This window comes from Dermacentor silvarum, chromosome 1 (assembly GCF_013339745.2).
Source record: "Dermacentor silvarum isolate Dsil-2018 chromosome 1, BIME_Dsil_1.4, whole genome shotgun sequence".
Classification (NCBI taxonomy): Eukaryota; Metazoa; Arthropoda; class Arachnida; order Ixodida; family Ixodidae; genus Dermacentor; species Dermacentor silvarum.
The window spans coordinates 196,948,222-196,973,834 of NC_051154.1; the positions used below are offsets into that span (position 1 = coordinate 196,948,222).

Here is a 25,613-nt window from a genome sequence, read left to right on the forward strand (position 1 = left end):
AGCTTTTTCTTGGCACGAATGTCTTGGAACAACATTTAGGCAAATACCTTGCATAGTACAGCGACCTTAATTTAGTGCTCGATGCAAGATGAGCAAGGTGTAGTGGAAGGATTTAAAAGGTCTAGACCACAATTTTTCTCGTATATTTTGTGAAAGGTGCACAAGACGAGAAACATTAGCCTAACGATCACAAAGCTGCAATATTACTGATAAAGAGACGTCAAAAGCATATTAAGACAGACTCAAGCATGCGCGGAAGTCAACTGCAGTCGACAAACGCTTCTAGCATACCTCACGTTCCATATCTTACATAACTATCACAAAGTGTCCCAAACACAAGGGGCATACTGCAGCTTTGATCGCGTTAAAATGTGTTATAAATTTCTGTAGACTTTATAACAAATATTTTGCTGAAGTTGCAGAAAGAGATACTACGTCAAAACATCGTTAAACCATGCCGACCGCGTGGTTAACGTTTGGTTATTAAGCATGTTCTATGAAATATCAGTAACGTGGACAGCAAGTTATTTTAGAAAACAACACATGCATGATAAACGTCGCAAAACCTATAAAGGTTCGCTGTAAAATTATATAAAATTCCTAGTATGTCATACCAACTGGTCCAAGCATCTACGTTATCAGTGGTACAAAGTTCGAAAAGCTAAATGTATGGAAGGTTTTTTTTTTTTTAAAGAAAATTAAGTCAAGGTTCTTAGCTGTGCCCGCTTGCTCAACGCGATTTATCAAGGACTACGAAAGGCAAACACGTTAGTGTATACGACGGGCTCTAGCACAAATCTGATATTCACGATTTAAATGTTACAAGATCACTCACATCGTTGATCCGAACAGAATTCACTTGAGAACAAGAAAGTGCGACACGTCATTCAAGTAAGCCCGCGACTGCGACACCACGCATACCTAATTCACCTGTTCGGTCGATTCGGATAGAAAAAAATTATTTTAAATGACTGCCTATGCTCAGATATAATGATCAGTCATCGATGCGACCGTCACACGCTCTAGATATTTGCAGCGTGGGCGATACCTTGTGATGAAAGTGCATAGAGAGCAAGCGCGACCAGCCCCACGAACGGAAAATCGCGCGCCGGAACCATCAGCGGTTGAACCGGAAGCGCCGAGCAGATGACGTTTCCCATGAGCCTTTACGAGTTTACGCCTCACCTATTGCAGTTGCTTTCAGACACTGTCAAGCATGAACTAAAGTACTGGGGATGTATTTTAGAATGATCACTTTCAGCGATACTATCACTTTCATGTGACGTAGTACACGGCATGTTGCATGATCCGAGCGATATTTCTCAGCCAGCCAATAAACATGCACTGAAAGTGATATCCCCGAAAGTGACCATCCGAGAATGTGTCCCCTGTTGTGAACTTTTCGGGTACCTTTTCTCCTTTGGCAGGAGCCGATTCAGTTATAAACCAGGCCACTTAACCTGTGCAGCACAAAAACATTATAGGCGCTCTTTGGCCATAGGTGGCCCTTGCGTCATTAAAAACCACAGATCAATCAATGAATCAACAAAAACATTATATTCTCACAGCAGGTATTTCAAAGCTATTTTCAATGTCAATTGCAAGGAAAACGCAGTCAAACTTGATATCAACCTTTTCAGTGTCGCTTTTTTTTTTTCGAAGGTGACACACCCGCAGCGTTGGGTTTTTGTTTAGGATATTATAAAACGAACACAACGGTTTATTTTTTGTTGTGCAGAAATTACAAAAATGACATGAATAACAGCAAATGCTCTCCTGGTGTGGTCCTGGCATTCCTACCTGACCAAAGGAATGTCAAAAGGAACATGGCTGGACAGAAACGCGGAAACGTGTTGGTATGTCAGTGACACTGAAAGAGTTAAGCTTAAACAGGGAACCTACCAAAGTTGCGTATATTTTGCAATCAAACTGTCTGCATGTTTATGCATATGGCCTAAAACACAACTTTTCGTCTGGTGGCTGTGCACATGAAGGTGCAACAGAAATGTGTGCAACGCAACATTTCCTTATGTGGAGTCACAGTTAGATCTTGGCTGCTGCACAATATCAGGTAAAATGATATTTCGGACAACAGGTTATTTTGATTTGCAGCGGACAGCATCAACACATGCATAAGATGTGCTGCAGTCAACCATACAGAGACCATGGCATCACTTTTTGTTGCAATCCTTTAGGTAATAAACAGTGTCACAAAGATTCAAGTGACGTCAGTGCATAAAGGTAGCAAGAGGCTGAGGTGACATGGTTGCATATAAATTTATGGCTACTTCTCTTAAAAGTAGGCAAAGCATCTTGATATTTTTGTACTTAAATGAAGTTCACATAATTGACAGGGTTCATCATTATAACAAAGCATAGCCCAAGAGTGAGTGTACTGCAAAAAGTTCTGGACAAATTTATATCAAAGAAAGAATGTCATGTGTTACCATAATATGATTTCACCAAATATGATCAAAGTTTAACCATTTAAAAGGATTTTTAAAACATTAATTTGCAAATAGTTTCTGAAAAGCCCAAAGGTTTCTTATTTTTTTTAATAAGAGGATGACAACCAGCATCCACTACATCATCCAGATTTTCAGAGCTGCACAACTTAGAAGAGAGAAAATATAAGGAGACCCATTCATATTTTTCTGTGAAAACTGTACATCTCCAAATAAATTATGATCATTAATGTAAAGTAATGTCTGAGCAAAAATTCTAAGCTTACAGTGCTCCCACTGAATTTCTTTACAGCTAACTACAGCACACCTACAAGGATAGTACCTAGCAAAAACAGTGATGAGAGTGACAGGCAGGACCACCCTCTTTCGTTCAAAGCTATCCAATAGAACAGTAGTGACACTAAGAGCCAATTCAGGCGAGATACGCTGAAACAGCACATATCACCACATAATCATGTTAACCATCATTTGAATATTATGAGCAAGAGAAATATCAAGACAAGCATTATTTCATGCCCTTTGAGCAGAATAAGTGTTCAGCGTTACACTAGGCTAGACACTTTCCATACTACAGTTGGTTTTCCACTAATTTAACGCCAGTGAGACAGAGATGGCTTGAATTACCTGCAGTTCAAATTAGACGGTATGCTTCAAACTTACTGATTTACTAAAACTGTCTCATTATGGCAGCCACAACCTGTAAAACCAGGTATATTCTAAAAATTATTTTAGTAGGCTGATGTAAAGAGCAAAGCCTTGATGGCATCACCTCGCGGTGCGAAAAGCCATTCTGCAAGAACCTTTTGCACCCAAGATACAGCTGCTTGTGTCCTGAATTACTTAGCATCACTGCTGCCATCATCCTGAATATCACATGTAGTTGACCCATGCTTTCTTTGCCAGCCAGTGGCTGGCAAAGAAAGCCAAACATTGAAGTGTGCCAGCCACTGGCTGGCACACTTCAAAGTTTGCTACAGTGTTTGTATATTTTTTCATGTCAAATTGGCTCACAGCCAGCTCAATTTCAATGGGTGACCACTAAGCAAGAAAGCGAGAAAGAGAAACGGGGTGGGAAAGGCAGGGAGGTTAACCCGAAAAGATTCTGGCTTGCTACCCTGCACTGGGGGAAGGGGAAGGGGAAATGAAAGGCGGAAAGAATAGCTTTCCACACTGTTGCATGTGAAAGGGAAACCACTCTTTTTCAAACATTCCACAACTGCTGGTGGCATGACAGTGTTTCCATATTTGTGCACACACTGTTAACACTTATGAAACAACTGGCACCATTTGCAAATAATCCAGTAGTAATCTCCACTAAAGTACAAAAATTTAGAAATTCAGGATTCGAAATAGGAAGCAATGCAGAAAACCACAGAAAAATTTTTAAAGATACTGAACAGAGCCAAATAACACGACACGTTAATGGATGCCTATTGTACATGTCAAACAAGTACTAAAATTCTATTTCGTTTCTCAATGTCCCTCAACAGTTTGTTTCCATGCCAATGTTATTTCAACAAAATAACAAGCATTAGCACCCCCTGAAAATGTCAACATCAGTAGTTGATGCAAGTTAAGTGGATTAGTAAAAAACTGTGATCTGTTATTCGACACCAAAATAGGGTGATGACAGATGTTTTATGTTTTGTCAGGCTTCCAAATGGTATAGGTAATGAAATACTGCATGACAACACTTCTCTCAGTAAAGTTAAAATGATATTACCTACATTGTTTTGCAGTGGTTAGACACAGAATACTACAAAAAAGCATGATTAGTGCTTTTGAAGAGCAGGGTGAGTGTTTGGAGTAGTTGGTGGTCCATTATCGGTGCATTAAGGTTAAACTGTAGACAAGACAAACACTCATCCTTGTCTTATCTACGTCCTTATTAACCCCCCATGCTGTACCCCCCCGTTAATACTTCTAAAGAATTTGGCACTGAAGGAAAGTGCTGCTAGTAGTAGCACAGAGATGAGGAGCATCACTATTCTCATGCAAAATAATGTCTGGCAGCAGAAAGCCTTCAAAGCACCTACACAGAAAATATTCAAGCGTAAGGTACACAACAGGCATTGCTCAGAAATATTCTAAACATACACAATGCTTTGCACATCATGCGGGAATATTAGTGAAAGAAAATAAATTTGAAAGGCTAAGAAATATGTTTTTATATCTACCTGTAGTTGATTGACAAGTTCGACATGAGTTTTAAAAAGAGCTGGTCTGATTCATCTCTTGATTACCTCTTTCCTTCTTCATGCAAACCAACATAAAAAGTAAAAATACAATCTTTTTTCTTCCCCCCCCCCCCCCCCCCCCAATGTAGAATGCATGTGACATCCAAAGATGAAGTGCAGTTAAGCTAACATTTCATTACATGAACATCTTGATGTCTCACAGCACTTGCTTAATAATTTTATATTATTGTGCATCGAGGGCCTCACCTGACAGTATGGTGAGCAGGAAAATGTAATCCGAAAAGCTGATCAAGCCAGACGAACTCAGCTTGTAAAAAATGCTGTCTTCGCTTAGTCCTGAAAATACTTTCTCATCCTGAAACAAATGGTGGGATGCATTTAACACTCTTATTCAATGCAGTGTCCTTGAAATACCTGAAGAGCTTGGAAAGCCAAACACAGACACAGCTAGACAATCTCCAGTGCTTACAAAAAATTTGAAGGTTTGTTCCGTGTTTACCTGAACTGCAGAAAAATAATACACTAACAGAAGTCAGGTGTTGTGAGACGCCTTTACTAGGAAGTGGAAGAAATAGGAGACCTAAAGTTAGGGGGCACCATCGGCCGAGTGCACAAAAGCACGCTAAGAGAGTACAAAAGAATGCAAAAGGCATACAAAGGCATTTTGGTTTTTGGGTATGCAAAGCCACTTGGGGACGCTATTTCTAGAGCTTCCTATTGTAAGGCTGAATGCAGAGTATTTGTCAATATTGTATTCGCCACTGATGGGACCTAAGCTGCAATCAGCTCATATGTTGGTCTCTCATTGCACAACTTGTGCCTCTATGGATTTCAAAAATAAAAATAACTTAAAATATTGCTGTGTCTCTATCAGCACCGAACCACACTGATAATAAAAACGGCGACATTGAGCATGCAAGCAAGTTCGAGAAAAGAAAATAAACAACTTAGCCTGGGTCTGCTCTTACAGAACACTAGTTCTTGTAATTAAAGATCTCTATCCACTTCTGTGCTTAGTGAATCGCGACAATGTGCATAGCCTTCGGTTGTTTGCAACTCTACATGATTTCCACTATGCAACCAGGTGATGATTTTGGCATAACAGGGTAATCTGTATACTTTTGATTAAAATCTGTAACTGTGTGCTTTGATACGAAGATAATGTTTTCCTGCCTTGCCATGAATGAAGAGAAAATAACCAATTGGCAGGTGATTCAGTTTAGCACCACAATTGTTACCAGTAGCAGTTCATGTCACTGAGCTCCGAGTTCTCATCTCAACTGAACAGTCAAGCTGAACTTTTTTTACTGCCGTAAAGTTTGTTAAAAGCCATTTCATGCGAATATACGTAATAGCACAATAAAGTTTTACTCCTATTAGTACCGAAAACCTTTGTCCGTAAAGTTCCAAGACTGAGTCCATTAAAAAAATGCCTTTAACATTGAAACCATTTGTCCAGCACCCCTTCGAAATAGTCTCCCTTACAGTCTATACACAACTTCCAATGCTTCTTGAGGTCTTGGAAACAGTTGAAAAACACTTCTTTTGGCAGGGCTGTCAGCTCCTTTGTCGTGGCGTCTTCACACTAGGAAACGGGAAAAAATCGCATGGCGAGAGGTCAGGCGAGTATGGCGGATGGGGAAGTACAGTAATGCTGTGCTTGGCGAGAAATTTTGTCACGCTGAGAGAGTGTACGGCCTTGCGTTATTGTGGAGAAGGCTCCATTGTCCAGATGCCCATAAGTCAGGGCGACGGCATCGTAGTGCATCAGGCATGTGTTGGAGCACGCGGATATAAAACTCCTGATTCACCGTTTGCCCTTGTGGGATGAACTCGTGGGTATGACACCTCTGGCATCGAAAAAAAACTATCAGCATCGTCTTTGTTTTGGTCTTCTGTTGCCGCACCTTTCTCGACACCGGAGAGCTCGTGGACCGCCATTCGGCGCTCTGCCTCTTTGTTTGAGGATCGTATTGAAAACACTATGTTTCATCTTCATCAATGATGCTGTCAATGAATGCATCATCATTCTCTGCCTCGGAGAGCAAATCAGCGCTCACTGATGCTCGCATGTCCTTCTGGTCCTATGTGAGGGAGTGCGGCACAAGTCTGGCATTCAGCTTTAATTTCCCCAAGTTCTCACGAAAAATTCGGTGGCATGTTGTCTTACTAATGTCGAGAGCATCCGATAGCATGCGGACTGTAATGGTGCGGTCTTGCTGTACGATCTCCCTGATCCGAGCCACGTTGTTTTCATTCCATGAGGTTGCAGGGCGCCCCTGCCTTGTGTCGTCTTCCACCAACGTTCTCTCAGAAACGAGCCTCTTGTGCCACTCGAAAACTCGCACCCGCGATAATTTCTCGTCGTAAGCGTCACGAAGGAGCTCATACATCTGTGTGGCTGTCTTGCCAAGCTTCACACAGAATTTTATGTTTACACGCTGTTCGAGGTGGACGTCCATCTCTCCATATTCACTCACAGTAGAATGCGCAGACGACTAGCGACAATGTATTTTTCTACACGTAGTGCCATCTAGTGGCTGCCACAGCAATTAACATAAATAGCTCAGGTTAGCCCGAAAAGATGGCACTACAGATACGCACCAACATTTGTTTTGGGGAATCATTTTTAGAGAAGAAAATAAGTTAGTCTCGAAACTTTACGGACGAAGGTTGTATAAACTGTCAGCACAAGGTGTCTGGATTGTCAGTACCTATACTGATTATTTCACATTCCTATAAAACAAAAGATTATGCCCTTATACAGGGTCTGTCCTGAAAGTAAGGAGACTGCCACGCTGTTTGAGCATAGTTCTAAAGACGTGGTATTGCGTACGTGTGCCTTGATCGGGAAACCGGTGCAGGCAAAGGTGGGGGAACCTTCAGCTCCACAACGTGATGAGCTCAGTTGGCTTCGAACAGGTGAAGCAAGTCTACATGCTTGAGAGTTTTGTCACTGAGTTACGGCAACAATGAAGCGGGCGTTGGAACAGCGCCATGCGGGTTGGGTTCTGCACCATAACAATGCTCCATTGCACACGTTGCTCGCTGACAGGAAGGTTTTCACCGGAAAAGGCATAATCATGCTTCCCGGCCACCATACAGCACCGACCTCTCTCCCTGTGACATCTTCCCATTTCCGAGAATGAAACACGCGATGAAAGGACACCAAAGACGAGCAAAGGGCTGCAACGAAGGTGCTCAACAAGATAACAGAAAAACACTTTCAAGGTGCATACAAACAGTGGGAAACTCGCTGTGCTTGCTGTGTCAATGCCCAAGGTTTGGGGAATACTAGTTGTATTGAAAGATTCTGTCAAATAAAGTGCGTTCTACATATACTCAGTCTTCTTACATTCAGACGGACCTTGTATGGGCAAAACTCACTACATAATAGACAGGGGTAACAGGGTTTTCTGCCATGCAGACTGTAGCAGACGTTAACAAACTGCGAGGCCAATTTAGGCAAATAGCAGACTCCTGAAATTGTGTGATATTTTACCATGCATGCGCATGCTCAACTAGCTACCTAGCATAAAATTTTGCAGCCATAATATGACAGCAAGCAATTTCTTTCCCACGAGGCTGGCCAAGGGAACAATAAACACACCAACCGGCAGACCATGGATTAACTGGAGGCACAAACCTGAGATGCCCTCATGAACATTCCAGCTCAGTTTCTGTGACAATCCATGGATGCGGTACGACTGGTTGCCCAAACTTGTAGAATTTTAGCATACAAAATTTATTTCATGAATGCCCACTAACAACTTTGTAAGTTATCGAAAAAGTTAAACAGGCAGTGACTTTCCTCACACCCTGTGTACACCAAGAATCCAGAAGAGAAATTTTTTTTTTCCATTCATTAGTTTCAGCACACCAGAGCTACCAGACTAGTTATTGTTTTGCAGAAAGCTGAAAACGAATCTTGCAATGTTAGTCTTGTATTTAAAAGAACAATGTACAGCCAACGTCATGCATCTTGAGCTTATTGGGCATCAGCAAATGCTGCCTTGGCATCCCAGAATGTACTGTTCAAATGTTTTAGACAAGTGTGACTGGGGCTGTACACATAATACATTCATGGAACCTCAACAGTCAATTTTATTCAAGGAGCAAATAATACAGGTGCATATATATACTGAACTAAATTTTCCCTTGAGAGCGCAATTGCAATGCTACTTAAGTTTCTACGATACTGTATTTAAAGACAAGCAAAATATATTCGCTCGAAATATTTAGGAGTATTGTTTCTTTTTGTCCTTTAATGAATATATTTAAAACACCTTGATTTATTCAGCTCAGTGAACTTCAAGCTCCAGATAGCTTCATCCACATTTCATGTAAATTGAATGATTCATAACTTTCATGTGCTGCATGGTGCTCAAAAGAAAATAAAATCGAAAACATACTAATAACATTGCCATTTTCTGGCTTTTGCAGGCAGCGTAACGGATCATATACAGTTAATCTTTTGAGCACTTTACTTTTGATTTAATTATAATTTTGCCAGGCTTAGTAAAACTTTTTCCATTTAATTTACCTGCTTAAGTGGAAGCAGACACTATGGAATCAAATATATGCCTCAATAATGCTCTGGAGTATGCACTTTTTCGAAACAGTATCACACATTTAATTATAAAATAGCAGGCTTTGCATTAGTACAATTAGACCAGAAGTAAAATATAGTCAAGTCAATAACCAACTACACAAAAATAATCTTAAACACACAAATGTATTCATACATCACAAAAGTATAAGCAATTATGGAACGAAAAAAGATAGTGACAACAGAGATAGCTGCAACAATTTAATAAAGCGTTAAGATAGACTAATATCTAAAATGTGCTAAGGAACACTACAATGCATTCAAAGCAGGAAAGACAACAGAGAGAGAGAGTAAAGAGTGATGGGCAGTAAACTGCAAATTACATCAACTGACATAAACACCTGTGAAGTGGCATGTGCTTCTAGTACTAAAAAAGTGCTATCATCCGACAATCATTTCCCATTAGTACTTGCTTTTCGATGATCTCGTAAAATAACCTGTACACTAATGATAACTGCAGTTCATCTGAAAAATTTGGTGATTTGATGATGGATATTTTCAATTTAGCATGTGATCACTAAAAAAAAATAACAGATAAACTGAATATGTATGTGTTACATAAGGACACTATTTAATAGAGCTGAAAGTGATTTCCAATTTCTCTGAAGCAATTGATACCTCCTTCAATGACTGCCAAAATATGGCAGTCAATGTGTAGCACCAATGCTGTTTATTCTAAATTTAGTAGCTAAATATCAATACATATAATATAACTGATAACACTACCCAACAAATAGCAACTTAGGTTGTAATATACCAAAAGCCATTATGCAGTCTAAAGTCAAGCATAAGAAAAGGTATCACCATAAGCCTATTTGTCTATGGATGACCAACACTATTTTACAACTGATAAAGAATAAAGACTATTGGTACACCAAAGTTGAACAAAATAAAGGTAACTCGATCGTACTATGAAGAAAAATTTCAGGCAGCCCAAAACAGGGTGACACAAGTCAGCCATATTCGTAAGAAACAGTACTATTCAGAGCTCAATGCAAAAAAATTCGAGAAACTCAAAAATAACATGGAAGATTATAAACTCTGCAATAAAACCCACCCCTAATCAATGCATTATGCTCGATATAGAAATGATGGGAATATCAGCCGACCTTACAGTTTTGACTTTCATTATTTTTGTAACATCGGTAAAGAAATTGCTAACTCCTGCAGTGATGTCACACTCAGTTCTGTTCTAATAGAGCTGTCAATTCTTTCGGATACATCGACACAACTGCTGAGGAAATTGTCACAGTCATTAATACCATGCCATGCAAGCATTGCACCGGGTGTGATGAGGTATCATCATTTATACTACAAAACTGCATATAAATTCTTTGCGCTCAATTGGCTACAATCTTTACTCACGCATTTTACACGGCTACTTACACAGACCTCCTAAAACTAGTCGAGGTGATTCCAACACACAAAAATGGAGACTGTAACTTTCCGTGAAACTACCGTCTAATTTCAGCAATAAGTGCCACTAACATAGTATTCGAAAAACTTACAGCAAATGGGTACTAAATTTCCTCGATCGAGAATCTGTGTTAACACCTAGCCAGCATGGCTTTCGGAGCAAGAGATCAACCTCCACTCTAGTGTTATCTCTTTCAGATATGATGAATTCCTACCTAAACAACAATATGATTGTAATTGGAATTTTCAACTTGATGTCAAAGAAGCGTTTGACACTGTTCATCGTGGTATACTACTTAAAAAATTAGAATGCTATGGCTTCCGTAGGGGGGGGTCTAAAATTTTTTAGAAGCTACCTTACGAACAGACAACAAATGGTTCGGTTTTTCAATACTAATTCAGATTTTCTCCCAGTTACATTGGGCGTTCCCCAAGGATCAGTGTTCGGACCCATTTATTTTCACTATACGTGAATGACCCATCCATAACGCTACTTAACTTCACTCCTGTCATGTATGCAGATGACACTGCTATCATTTGCACACATGAGTCCATGACTGAAGCTTCCTGTGCAGCTAACGAAGAAATGAGGCTAATTTATTTTCATGCCAATAAACTGCTCCCAAACATTAAGAAGACAACCTATATGGTGATTCATTCTTTTTACAAAGCTATAACATTGGACTCATGTGTGCTTCAGGCTGAAGGAGAACCTACAGAAAGAGTCAGCAACCTAACATACTTAGGTGTTGTTTTAAACCATCATTTCAACAAGAAAATGCATATTGACTGTCCGCGCAAAAAGCTCAGCACTGTCTGCTTTATGCTTTTCAAGTGCCACCATTTCTTAGATGTAGCAACATTGAGAACGATCTATTTTGCCCTATTTCAAAGTCAACTATATTATTGTATAAAATATATACAATATACAATAAATATATTGTGTAGAATAAGGTAGAGCGAAAGTATTTTTATTTTTGTGAATATTATGCCTCATAAAGTTAGCGCTTGCGCCCGAATAAGAAACAGCAAGCAATGAATACAAGTGGATATGTGTGTCAAGACACACAAACATAGTGTGTCTTGATTTTTTAGGATATTCCAACCCAGTAACCATTGGTATAAAATATTGTTTAGCAGATTGCTCACACGACAGAGCTAATGTGTAAGATTGAATGAAAATACGAAAATATATAAATCCATTTCAGTAGTGAAGTACGCATGTATGCATTATTGTTTCTTTAAGTAAGGCTCAATATTTGCATCTCAACCTGTCACAAAACAAAAGAGCTTAATAGAGAATTCAACCGCAACTGGCCAATGACAAGCTGTGACCAAACAGGAACAGTGAAAAAAGAGAACAGGAGGATGACAATGGGTGGAAAATGAACAGGGCACAATAACACCTAGATTGTGTCCAAAAGCTTTTAGCGCGCAGAAACCATGGGCACAAAAGGAATAAGTCAAGTACAAGCTCTCATGCTTGTCTGTTTTTTTTTTGTGTGTGTGTGTGTGTCTGTGTATTCCCCATAGTAAAAAAAATTTGGGCATGGAATACCAACTAACTCAGTCTCTTCCAGTGTTAATTAAGCCTAGACTTTCCCTAACTTCAAAATAAACTGAATGAAAGTGAACAGAATGGACAGCTGATCATTCTGTACTGGTCACTTGTTCAGAATGTGAAGGAAGGCGAGCAGGTGAAGTTCTAGTCTCTATGTTCCCTAACTAGTATGCTGTGGAAAAGGTTCGGTATTGCACAAATGCCTATTTTCAAATTTGTGCCACCCACCCAACAAAGATTTCACCTAGACATCTTTCAACTTGCCACATGACTTCTTCAACAATGACATAATATTTGTACATAGAGAGATTACCCTCTGGTTCCCTGACATAGGCACCATAGTGGGCGCCCCATTACCGCCTGGAATAATATGCATCAAAGCAAACCAAATGTCCTCTGTTCACTGTGGGACAGTGCCATAAGGACAAGACCTCAATGTTAAGCCAGAGGCAGATGATGTCCACGCTCAAATATCATCATGTTCTTGGATCTTTCTCTTGCTTTGACATCCGACATCCTATGCCTCACCTAGACCTTTTCTAATTCAACTCCCTCCCTTAACCTTTAACAGCTATAGCCAATAGCCACCCTTCTGTTCAATAAAATTTTACACATACAGCACACAAAAATTGTAAAGCAGTTTTCTGTGTTTGCTACCTTTAAAAGCAAAAAGGTATTGCACAAAGTGTGTAAACGCTGGCAACTTTGTGTGTGGCAACTGGCGTGTGTGTGCACGCAAGCATGCATGAGTGGTTTTCTACAACCAAGTGTTACCAGGAGGCCCTTGTCCAGTTTTGGCCGGCCTAACTTGTATCCTGAATCTAAAATGATGGCCATATATAAACTCTATTTTAGTAGGACTTGTAATTGTAACAAGGCAAATACCATGCTCATTTACATAATGCAGCTTCAGTAGTTTTTTTCAGTGTAAATGTTGATTGTGCACTCTCCAATGCTTGCTGAACGAAGAAATGTATTTATATAAAGCAATATTCATGTGTAAAACCAAAGTATTAGCACAGTTAGAGCATATATAATTTCTTCTCCATTTCTAAAATTAAATTATGGGTTTTTACATGCCAAAACCTTTTCTATTTCTAAATCTCATTATGGCCTTCAGTAAGCTAGTACACATGTCAGTTGTACGTTAGCCAGACACTAGCTACTCAGAAAAAAGGCCAATAAAACATGTTTCTTCGAGTACAACCACATTCTAGACATGACTTATTTGACCAGAAAACTATAATTGCCAAGTCAGTACCTCACAATGCAGTCAGTGCCCATCACTGGTTATAGAGAAAGCAGATAGGAAGGAATGGGGAAGGAAGATGGCACACACACCATGTCAGCAGACACCTTGTAACCGTTTCCAGAAGCATTATCAGTCTAAGCAGCAAGCAAGAGAAAAGAACAAGAATGGTTAGTGAAAGCACCACCCAGCCAGTCATTCGGCTTAAACACAGAAAGAGCTGTCAGCAGAAAGGCTACAAGCAAGGGTATGAACTGTCATACAAGTTGCAGCCCTCTAGGAAGTTACTTACACGTATGTCGATTCTCTTGTACTGGTCAAGTCCGTAGCCTATGAGGTGACAAAAAGTAAAATATGAAAAAGCAAACAAACAAATGTAAAAACAAAAACATTGCTGTTTATTTTCACAAGGCCTGGCTGTTTCTTCCACCATAAAAATGTGATGTCTAAAAGCTGTGATGCATGCAACAAATGTGACCACATTACAATGGTAGACATAACAGCTGCAGAGATGTGCCTGACTTCACTTACAGTACTCGAGCATAAACAGCAGTGCTCACAGATCAGTACAGTTGAACCTTTATTTTAGAAAGTCAACGGGGAATGTCAAACCTCCGTAAAATCAGAAATTTTGTAAAATCAAAAAATACAGAAATAATAGTCGATAATAGTAAATTTAAAAAATGCAGTTTTCATAGCTTGCGATAGTGATGAAAAACTTCTCCTCCTCAAACCGCCTGGGGAGGCCGACAGTGTCCATGACCTCGCTAACTGTCAGCACACAATCTACGTTTGCGTCCATGTGACCATCTTCTGACACTTGTTCTGCGTCAGCAACAAGCTTCACAACGTCCTCTTCATCCAAATTTTCTGTTCTGTCCATGTCTGTGCTGGCATCAGTGCTTACATAGTCTGCGAAGTCCACGCCTGGTGGCATTTTAGTTGTTTCTTCCCCTCTTTTCTTCAGGGCAGCTTCATAATATCGCGAGCAATGGTCAATTTTCTTTCGCAAGGTCGAATTGGTAAATACATTATGCATAATGGAAAACATTTGGGGAACTTGAATTTCTTCGTAAAAGCGAGAAATTCATAAAATCGGGTTTCGTAGAACAGGGGCTCAACTGTATAACCAAAACAATGTTATACCCAAACTTAAGGAGGCAGGCAATTTCCTAGGTAGTGAAGATTGAAGACTAGAACAAGTTTGAGGCATAACAATGAAATTACCCCGAAGCATGAGACAACATAATTCCCATACATTTGTTCGCGTACTACAGCATCATGAAAAATGGAATCTAGTACAACACCAAACAAATACAACCAGAGTGTGAAAGAATATCCTCTAACAAGCAACGAGAAAAGATACAACAAAAACACTAGGTGCCATCAAATGCTAATAAGAGGGCACATGTGTGTACCAAGTTAATTAAGTATTAGCGAACACACTTTCATGAAAGTTATTCTTATGGGCAGCATATGCAGAGAAGAAAAAAGGCAGTGCCTGCACCAGAAAATTATCTGCCTTAGAACAGCAACACAAGTCTACCACCATACCACACTGGCGCATTCAAAAGACTCGTCAGAGATGGCTGCGACAGGAAGCCAAACTTTCTCACCTTCAGGCTGCTTGGTGCCAGGTGTTATAGAACGAAGGAAGTCTTGGGGTGACATGAAAATTTCGGAATCGCCAGCCTCATTGTAGACTCTCATGGTGGCAAAGTAACGAAATATTTTGTCTGGTGTAGAGTAAGCTCGAATACGGTTCTCATACTCAATGATCTGCAGTTAGGAAAACATTAAGACAGCAAATTAAAGGAACTCACTCTTGCAGAAAGCCTCTGTTCTCAGTGTAATGCTCCTATTTACAAGTTTGCCTTAAGGCACTGTGGGTATGGGTCAACTCTAGCAAATAAAGAGCCTTACATCTAGGCTAGCACCAGGCAACATATAGGGCAAGCAGTAGTCTAAGGTCAGTATGAACACAGTAGAAAAAAATTATAACTCCTTGCTGTGTAGTTAGTTCACATGTATGAAGACATTGTAGTGCAAACTAACACATTCATATAGAAAGAAAACACAAGTGTGAATATATTAGTTTGCATTACAATATCATCCTTGCACAGTAGCTAAGCATTTGTAAAGCACCAGCACTTGCTCGGCAGGCAGTCTTAATTTACTTTGACCTTTTACTATGTTTAATTGTGCTCCTCCAACACAAGGTGCTTCCCAGACAACCTAATCAAGAGCAATTTATATTTTTCATTCCAGACAGTAAAGCCAAGGACTTTATTGCAACAGGTTAATAAAAAAATGACTGTGTGAGTTGTGTTAATGACCACAGGCAATGAGCTTTACCCAACAAAGCTTTGAAGAGAGAAACACAGTGGCCTCTTGGAAACGAAGAAGTGCTTCATTAAGTGTACATTTATTTAAAAATTTATCAACCTTGAAATTATTGAATCACAAACGCACCCCCAATCACAGAAGTAATGACAAATATAAAAACATATGCCACATTTATAAAAATCAGTCTTTTTCAAGCATAACAGTAAACCAAAAATGTAAAGAAATGTGAACCAAATTATGCCTTAGAAGTTATTGCCACACAAAAAGAGAAAATCTGTGAAACTAATGTATTAACATATTACATTATTTTCAGACTGCATAATACTGTCATGAATGGAATACTGAATGAATACAAGCACATATTTTATACTTTTTTTCTCCTTAACGTTTTTTACCAATGAACCAATTGTTTAATATAATTTACTAGTTGGAACATGCTTAAAAAACTCGGTTCTTTTTTTAAACAAAACAATTTTGTTTGAAAATAGTTTATGGAAGCTGGATTGCCCAATTCTATACTGCCAAGGGCGTGCTTTTTAAGAAATGCTGCCGAAGCAGATCTTGGAGCAACATGACTAAGTTTCAATATGCTTCAGAAACATTGATTTCAAGAGTATTAATTCATGACTTGTCAGATAATCATGAATAGAATCCGAAACACAATCTTAACACTATGCATGCTCATCTAGTATTCTAGTGATGAACAAAAAGGCACAGCTGAAATGTCACCCATTCCAAGATATGCACTGCCATGCATTGGAAACTCAATACAGAATATGTAGTGTGCCTTGTCAAAGAGCTGTTAATATTCTAAACAGATGCGTGAAACAGTATCCTACATGCATCAAACTTTTATGGCATTATTATTTATTATTTTATGCCATTAGTATGAAATATCCATCTAACTACATGAACACATTCCCCAAATGAATTGTCAATATTCAAAGGATGAGAGCATTACTAGCAGCAGAAGCTCTGTATGCCAGAAAAGTGACAGACAGTGAATAAAGACTGTAATGGCACGTTTAGAGCAGTGTCTCATAAAGCCACAAGCTGTGACAAGTGGTTGACACTAGTTAACTTATGCTTATAAAAGAATAGTCACACTGTGCTCGAAAATAAAAGTTAACTTCGTAACTCCTGTACACTTCCAGTGTGGCCACGCGAGTTCCCTTATAGCACTCTGCAAAAGAGCCATGAAATCAGCAACACTGCTACATGACCAGTGGCCCAGTTAGTGTGAAAAGAATGTTAGAAAGTGAAATTCATGTTTTTTATGTGAAACATTTCCACTGAAAAGCTGCTGCCCCATCAAGAAAGTGCTAATACAATTCTGAAAGAGGTGTCTCTTCAAAGCTGCACATAAAAGGCGTACAGGAATTGTGAAATGTCCAAACCACTATTCAATGACAGCAAAATAGCGGCCAATATCAACGATGCAATGAGCAAAAAGTTGGCTCAGGCACACAGTTAAAAATTCACTGTGATGCCTGCCACATACAGTGGATTTGTCCACATCTTTATAACCATGAATGAAGGACACTAGAAGCAGTGCTGCTTTATTCAGTGTGTGGCAACAATTTGAATTTGTTCAGCCAAGTGCCTGAACAAGGCTAGTTTTGTTGCTGAGAACTCAAGAGTGCCTTAAGTTTACTGTCATTCATGTCATAGACAATAAAGCAAATAAATTTTGTGGAATGGATCACATCAATCTCAAAGACGAGCCACACCTCGCTCCTTGGCAGCCACAAAGGTGCTAAAAAATGTCAGGTGCTGTTTCATCCATGCAGTGAAGACAATATTTTTACTGGCATTGGAAAGCATTCCCACCTACGTTGCACTTTGCATGCTTAAGTTTTGCAGCAACAGAATTTCAGGGACCCGGAACCAAAAATATATTACTCGGCCAATCCAAGTTGAAAGCCACAACAAATAATTTTTATTTCCTGATATCAAACAATGACAAAACTCATATGTATTTGTATCTAAATATATGCTATTAAAATTCATCATAAAGACTTGAAACTACCAAAGCAGAATTGTGCTTAGACCACCACACATCCTCAACAGTTTTGTTCTATCATTATTATTTTTCTTTTAGTACGAACAGTTTAACAAAATATTGCACGGGGAATATAGCGCAATTTGATCTGTTTTAGTGGACTACCAGAAGAGGCAGTCATTACCTTGCATCACAAACTATAATCTCTAGGACACTAATTAAAATGATTTACTAATAATCCCTTTTCAACAGCTCCCTTTAGGATACATGATGAAATTGCCAAATTGCAGTTTCACTGCAGCTTTTGCATGACTGGTGATTACACATGGCCTTGCTGCCCACTGTCACCATAACTTGCATGGCAACAACGAGCGTATTTGGAATACTAGCTTGCGCTTAAGTGTGTGTGAATGCTGTGTGGACGCAGGGCACAGCTACATTTCTTAAAGCATTGTAGTTTATGGGTCCTCCATGCAGTAATCTTCACGCTGCAGCCTGTCACTATCACTTAAAACTGTTCGAGAATGTGCAGGTTTCAATTACATGTTATATGCACAAATTTTTTAGGTATAAAATTATTCATACATCCACTGCTTCGCAATTCCCATCATATTCAGTATATTCTTGCCCCACTCTTTACATTTGCTATGCTGACTGAACACAAATCACAATTCTCAACTTAGCAAACTTAATCTGCTTAATGGCCTTAGAAATATGTTTGTACGGAAGACTGGAAGTCTGTGCCTCTCCGAAGTTGTTCCATTTAATAGAGCTTCTCGTCAAGGACACGATTCTAGACGTTTCTTTCCTAAAGGTTGCCGCATATTTTCTTCAGCCTTCATCTTTCTCATGGCAGCGGGACAGGTCAGGTGCCCACTGAGAAGCGGGACAGTAACGATGCCCGTAGACCTTCATTTCGTACCTCCTTTTGTCCTTATTACAACTACTACTACAGCAGCATAAATTGTGCTTGATGACGCTGGTAATGGCTACGAAAGGAGAAAATCATTACTGCTTCAAATAAAGTAAACTATCATTTTAATAAGAAAAGGAATTTTTTTTATTTCCAAATTACAGTACATCTTCCTGACCAGACACAATGAGTCACAGTAGGCTCTTAAATACTATCAGACATTGGCATACTTGTAGCTTTTTCACTCTGTATCACTGTGATCCATCATGCTGCTCTTTCCCTTGTCCCATACAAGAAAGCTGGCTTAAGGACTGCACCTCACGCTGACCTCTCTGCCCGTCTTCTCAATAAACCTTCTCCCTCACACGCACGACTGTATTGTTTATGCCAACTGGTTACACTGAGCTCATTGTCCATAAGGCTTTTTTTCTAATAAACCAAAGTAAATGCCAGGAGAAGTTGGTGATGATATTAATGCCACACAAGCCGGTTTCGTAGCCTTTAATTTGCTCCACTTGGCTGGCTGTTTTCAGAAGCATGTTGAGACATCCAAATTTTTCTGTTTTCTTCCTTAAACCCTTGTCTGTTATTTGCAATAACACCAAATCCACCAATGCGTAGCATCATTTCATAATATTATCATGAAAATAGTGCTTTTGGTTTTTCAGATATAATACTGGGGGCAATTGACAGCAGTGCAAGGATGCAACAAGGACACATGCATTTTACAACAACACGAAAGTGGCTGCTGTCGTGCGCATGCGTGGCGGGAAGCATGCATTGCGACTGTGCTGCCAGAGGGAATACAAGCTGAAAAGTCTTCCGTTTCCTAGGACCACTTTATTCATGTCAACGGCGTTTGACCTACAGCAACATCACACCAAGTGCCTGGCTTTTAGACGCTCAAATCGAGACCACTCAGTAAAACCTACCTTGTGAATTTTCGGAGAATCGGGTACTTATTAGAAAATTCTGTGCAAGGCCGACGTGCAAAACTCTACAAGTAGGCTATTCCACAAGACTTGGGCACCACCATTGACAGTAGATGCCACATTCAAATATAGGAGCAAGTTGGGGTTCGCTCACTAAGGAACATGAAGGCAGCATGTTCAAATGTGTTCCTTACTTTTTACCCACATTAAAATGTGCACTGTCATCTTCATGGTGGCATTCAGTTATGCAATATAAGCATGCTTGTGGTGTTTTGCATGTAGCTTAAACAATCTATTTTATTTTATCATTCTAAAGAAAAAAAAAGACAATAGCTATTAAATTTGCTCTAATTATTAAGGTTGGGAGTGATGGTTCAGCAGTACTTGCTAAAACAGGCTGCACTTTGAATTGACATGAATTAATGTTTTTATACCATTTACATGAAAACGGCTTCAGAGATTGTAGTTTGATATGTTGTTTTTCCTACACATCAAAATCAGTAAAAGCTTTTAAACAAGAAGGTGGGGGAAAAAAAGGATTACACATTTTTCTTTATATACTGACAAAAACATGCTGTTTCTTTATTCTTTTCTTTCCTTTTTTAGGTAGCTGTTGACTCTTTACTTATGGCATGAAGTATCAATTTCTTAAAACCATAACAAATAATTACATAATGCTAAGTGCAGCAAGGTTTCACACATGAATCAGGCAGGTGGTTATATAAAAAACTGGAGGTAGCGGTCACATGGTACCACAAAACACTTACGTGCACGCCAATCGGCCCAGTGGAATGTTTCCAACGCCATACAATGACCATGTCGCCGAAAGCTGGCTGTACAGTGACAAATCAGCCCTTCAATCCTTCATTCTGCATTTCTATGCATTTGTCCTGGTCCTCTGCTGCTGCTTTTCTGGTAATCCAAAGGGTGCTCTGCACCTTCACTCTCCTTATCCCATCGAGTGCTCAGTGGACTTGGCTTTTGGAAGCACATTCATGGTGTTGACATGCACATCAGTGGTATGCTGTACCACGTGACAACCACTAGTTTCCATGATATAAGCAGCTTCCTGCTTCACATCTAAAGCCACTCTGTACTTGGTGCACGTTTTCAACCAATCACAGCAAAAACTAATGTAATTAGGAATGGTAAAGCAGCACAAAAGACATGGGCAAAAGGAAGACGCAAGACACACACACAGGCAATAGCAGCGTCACTTTATTCGCTTGCATGTGTGTATATACTATGTGTCCCCACGTAACTTGTACCAAAATTTTAAAATATGCAAGTGCCATGTAGCTGCACAGAAGCAAGGTAATGTTGTTTGCCGTCGCTTGGAGAAAGTCGGACTATTTTTTGTATTTTGCCGAACTACATAATTATTTATTAATTAATGAACTTCTCAAATATTATATTCAGAGAAAAAGCGTGAACTTGTAGACCATCCTAAAAAATTCCCGATCCATCTTTCTGTTGCTCCAATATGTGCTACATAAAGTTTTTTCTAAGCCTGAAAGAAAGCCAGCAAAACATGAAAATGTGCTGCGCGACATGTTGTGCGGCTAGCGATGGCGCGGGCCTGCGTTTACATTCTTTTTTGTGTTTCGCATTGCAACTTTGAAATGCAGAAATAATTACTGGGGAAAATTTAGCAAGTTAGAAACTGTTGAATATGATGTTTTCAAATGTGATGCACAATTTGAGATTCAAGATTATGCAATTATGCCAGTAATTATTATTTTAGGCAACTAATTTTGGCTAATTAGGTAATCAATGATAACAAAAAAATTCACCAGTGTGTACAAAGCAACTGCAAATAAAACACCATTGGTCCCATCATCGTGTCTCTTAGCTCTGTTCTTTAACCACTTGGCCTACGTTAGCTGGGACACACGGTACATACGCACAAGAAAGCAAATAAATTGAAGTTGTTAGCGCCTGTGTGTGGCCTTACATCTTCCATTCATCCACGTCTTTAGCGCTGATTTATCCTTCCTAATGTTGAATCGAACTAACCCAAGATTCTAACCTGATGTAATTATTCCTTTGTTGTGCTCTTGATGAATTGGGACTTCATACCGTAATTATTGGGTCAAAATCTTTAACGAAAAAATTGTGTTGGTGCTTTTTTCACAAAAATTATCACTCTAAACCTGACAATAGATAGAGTACAGTAATCACCCTCAGATGGTAGTTAATAAAATATTCTCAGAACAAAAAATTCAAGTTACACATGCTGATTATCCACAGCATTAAGAATGATACAATGTTACATATCAAATGTGAATGCAGGCATATCTATTTATTGCTGCTTTGATCATTCAGTTCTTTTATATAGTGAGCAATCAACTTGCTTTTCGGTCACGAAACCCAGGCTTGTCTTTCTTTTTCTTTCCTTTGCTTTTTCCTTTTGTTTCTTCAACATCAGAATCCTCTTCACCCTCACTACCATCAGGATGTGACACACTACTCTCAGAGGATACACGAAAGTATTTTCGAACTGCTTCAATCCCATCCTCCATCTTCTCACCAAGCCTGAAAGCATAGAATTTTAAACCAGACTGAATTAGGAACTTCAGCATAAAAACTCGACGCATTGTGCTGGTAATGAAAAAAAAAAAACTTGCACTAAAAGGAAAGTGGCAATCACACTGTCTTGTCTCTACCTTCTAGATTTGCACAAACATACCATTTAATATTAGTACATAGTTTAACAAATTGTGAAAACTTTGTGCCCCGCATTTTGTTTTTTTCTTTTAGGGAACTGTTTACTTTATAATTATGGTACAAAGACTCTATTCCTCGAGAGCACCAGAAGTAATCAATTACATAATTAATTACAGCACCTTTAATACTACCTTTTGAAAATCTGCATCAAGTGCAGAGGAGCTGGATCTCTTCACTTGCCGTGCTGCCGTGGGCGTGCACGGCAGCATGGCATGTCAGAAGGGACTCATTATGTCACAGAAAGGGGACGTGTCGGTCATATGGTATCACAAATTAAAGGAGCCCACTAGTCAACCCGTTCTGGTGATATAAGGCCATACAATCACCGTGTTACCAAAAGCTGCCAAATCAGCCCTTCAAATATTTGTTTGCCTAATTCTCTTCGAAATGCAGGGGAACCCGCTCTCCCCTCTTATGATGTGGAGTGTTGAATGGACTCAGATTTTGGCAGGGCAATCATAGTGAGTGTGCATGTCAGTAGTGTCTGGAATCACAAGATCGCTGCATCAGGTTTCTGTGAAGTGAATCGTTTCCTTTTTCACTGCCCGAGGTCATGCTGCACTTGGCCCACATTTTGAACTGGTCCCATTAAAAGGTAAAGTAATAAATTAATAAATCTTGCACTCTCGAGGAATTGAGGCTCCATAGTGTAATTGCTGGGTCGACAGCTATCCAATTAAGAAATAAAAACAAGACTATTTTTTCTTAGTATAGTCCTTTTAACCCCAGAAAGACGCATATTTGATAGGCCGAGTTTGATATCTCAAAGCACGGGAAGCATAACACAACTTATATAGTAGCACTTTTTAGATGCTGTAGCGAAGCTTCGGTTGTGGATAGCTTAGCAAATCAATTAATACCATAACTAATTACAACTCAATAACTCTTCACCTTGGTTTTGTGCATGGTAAATGGTAAGAAATTAGGATGATCCAAGTTGTAATTTTCTTTGCTGCGGAATGATGTATGGACTTCCTGGGGCCGTATTCTGAAACGTTCGCCTAGGCGAAATTTCGCCTAGGCGAAATCAGCATGCGCGCCGATTGGCTGGTTGAGCAAATTGAATGACGTCGGGCTCAACCACCCAATCAGCTCATCCAATTTTGCTAAAACAGCCAATCGGCGCACGCCTGAAAGCGAAAAAAGAAATTTCGCCTAGGCGAACGTTTCAGAATACGGCCCCTGGGTTAAAAATCTAAGCACTTCATCCATGTTAACGCTGTTTCTTCAGAACACTTGAAAAGTTGTGCAGAAGCAGCAGTCATGGCAAATTCTGTGCGTGTGGGAATGATGCTTCAAGGTAAAAACTTAATTATAACATTGTTTTAATTGTACCAATCGTTTATCATGAAAAAAGAAAGAAAGAATTATATTGGCGTTGTTTAAAAGGGGTCTTCCTTGCGCAGTTGGCAAAGTTATGTCCACTGCGTAAGAGAGAGCTGCAAGTGTATATGAACAATAATGTGGATATCGAACATTAGTAACGTATACACGTACGTAAACGCCCAGCTAGTTTAAGAACAATAACTGTTAAAACAACGAAGTAGCAGCGCACTTACGCCTCGAAGTCGATGAAAACACAGACGGTGCCCACGAAGATGCAGAAACAAGTGAAGTATTCATACATTGGTGTTCTCCTCTTTTTATGGCCAAAATCATAGTGAGTTCTTACATTGTTTCGGTCGAATGACGAGCCCACAATAAGTATGCGATGAGCGTCAACATAACGGGGCGAGCAGCTATACCGCAGCCTTGCAACTATGGGAAGGCTTCTGCGCAATAAAGGCAACATCTCTGACTCTCAAGGCAACCTCGCTTAAGAATCGTCGATGTGCCAAGGTCGCATAATATGAAACCGAAAGTTGCAATCTCTAGCGCAGCTGTAGCAGTCCGGAATCGTGTAATCGTAACAACAAAGATGAGGAACGCGAGAAAACTAAGCTAAACTAGCTAAACCACGGCTACCACGGCCATCGCGACGAATAAGCGCCAGCCATGACACCAGGCGCGCTGATGATGATGATGATTATTATTATTTATTGGCATCCCCTTTGAAACGGGGCGGCGATAAATAGTCACCTAGCCTGCTTGATTTAATCAGTTATACTATACATGTTCTTTATCCAGCATTTTTGTATACCTCTCATTATTTTTCTTTTTCAAAAATTTACCTTGTAGCGCTACCTATGATTTTAAGATATCCGGTCGTATCAATCTCTTCCCTGCTATTTTTCCACCAGTACTCTAATCGTCTCTTGCTTATCTCTACGGCTGATCTGTTGATGTTTCCTTCCACTTTAAATCCAAGCGCTTCTGGGAGTTGCACGTTTCCTACGGCTCTCGCTGGGTGGATCCCGTAGCATTCCATTAGGATGTGCTGAGTGGTCTCTGGATCTTTACTGCAGCCTACACATGCCTCATCTAGTTCCGAATATTTGTTCCGATATGTTTTCGTCCTTAGGCAACCGGCTCGAGCCTCAAATAGCAAGGCACTGCCCTTTGTGTTATCGTACAAATTTTCCCTTCTAATTTCTTTCTTCTCATTCTTGTAAATCTCCATTGTCCTTTTTGTTTCCATTCTTTGCATCCAATTCACGGTCTCTATTTCTCTCACTTTCTTTCTGATGACCCCTGGTTGTCTATTTACAGTTTCGATTATCCTGTACTTGGTTGCCAACTTCCTTGACCTCTTCCTCCATTCTGTGTCCACGCTTTTCATGTAGAGATACTTGTGCACTTTAGCCGCCCATTTATTTTCATCCATGTTCCTGAGCCTTTCTTCAAAACTAATTTTGCTTTGTGCTTCTCTGACTTCAAAAGAGGCCCAACCCATGTCACCATGCACTGCCTCATTTGTCGTATTACCGTGTGCTCCCAAAGCCAACCGGCCAACTGATCTTTGGTTAACTTCCAAACCCGCCAATATATCCGATTTTAATCATATAATGGCATTTGCGAATGTTAGCGCTGGCACCATTACTCCTTTCCAGATTCCACGCACCACCTCTTACTTATTGTGGCCCCACAGTGCTCTGTGTTTCATTATTGCTGCATTCCGCTTCCCCTTTATTTTCAGGTTATCTTGGTGGTTGCTTGAGTAATTCTTTCCTTCGTTTATGTGTACGCCGAGGTACTTATATTGCTTCACTATGGGTATTACTTGCTGTTGAATTGACACCACGAAGTTACTCGTGT

General features: G+C 39.7%; 1 protein-coding gene across 2 annotated transcripts in view; it reads right to left on the reverse strand.

The window, feature by feature from the left end:
* Positions 1–24,424, reverse strand: part of LOC119436614 (calcium uptake protein 1 homolog, mitochondrial-like) — a 50,031-nt gene extending 25,607 nt beyond the window's left edge. The window contains exons 1-6 of one of the 2 annotated variants that reach the window (XM_037703527.2): positions 23,978–24,424; positions 22,046–22,226; positions 15,115–15,277; positions 13,791–13,828; positions 13,591–13,635; positions 4,910–5,018 (exon numbers count right to left, since the gene is read on the reverse strand). In XM_037703527.2, the coding sequence (XP_037559455.1) occupies positions 4,910–5,018; positions 13,591–13,635; positions 13,791–13,828; positions 15,115–15,277; positions 22,046–22,226; positions 23,978–24,210 (769 nt within the window). In that variant the 5' untranslated portion in view covers positions 24,211–24,424. The remainder of the gene's footprint in view (positions 1–4,909; positions 5,019–13,590; positions 13,636–13,790; positions 13,829–15,114; positions 15,278–22,045; positions 22,227–23,977) is intronic. The other variant, XM_037703528.2, reaches the window with a different exon arrangement.
* Between the last annotated feature and the right edge of the window lie 1,189 nt (positions 24,425–25,613).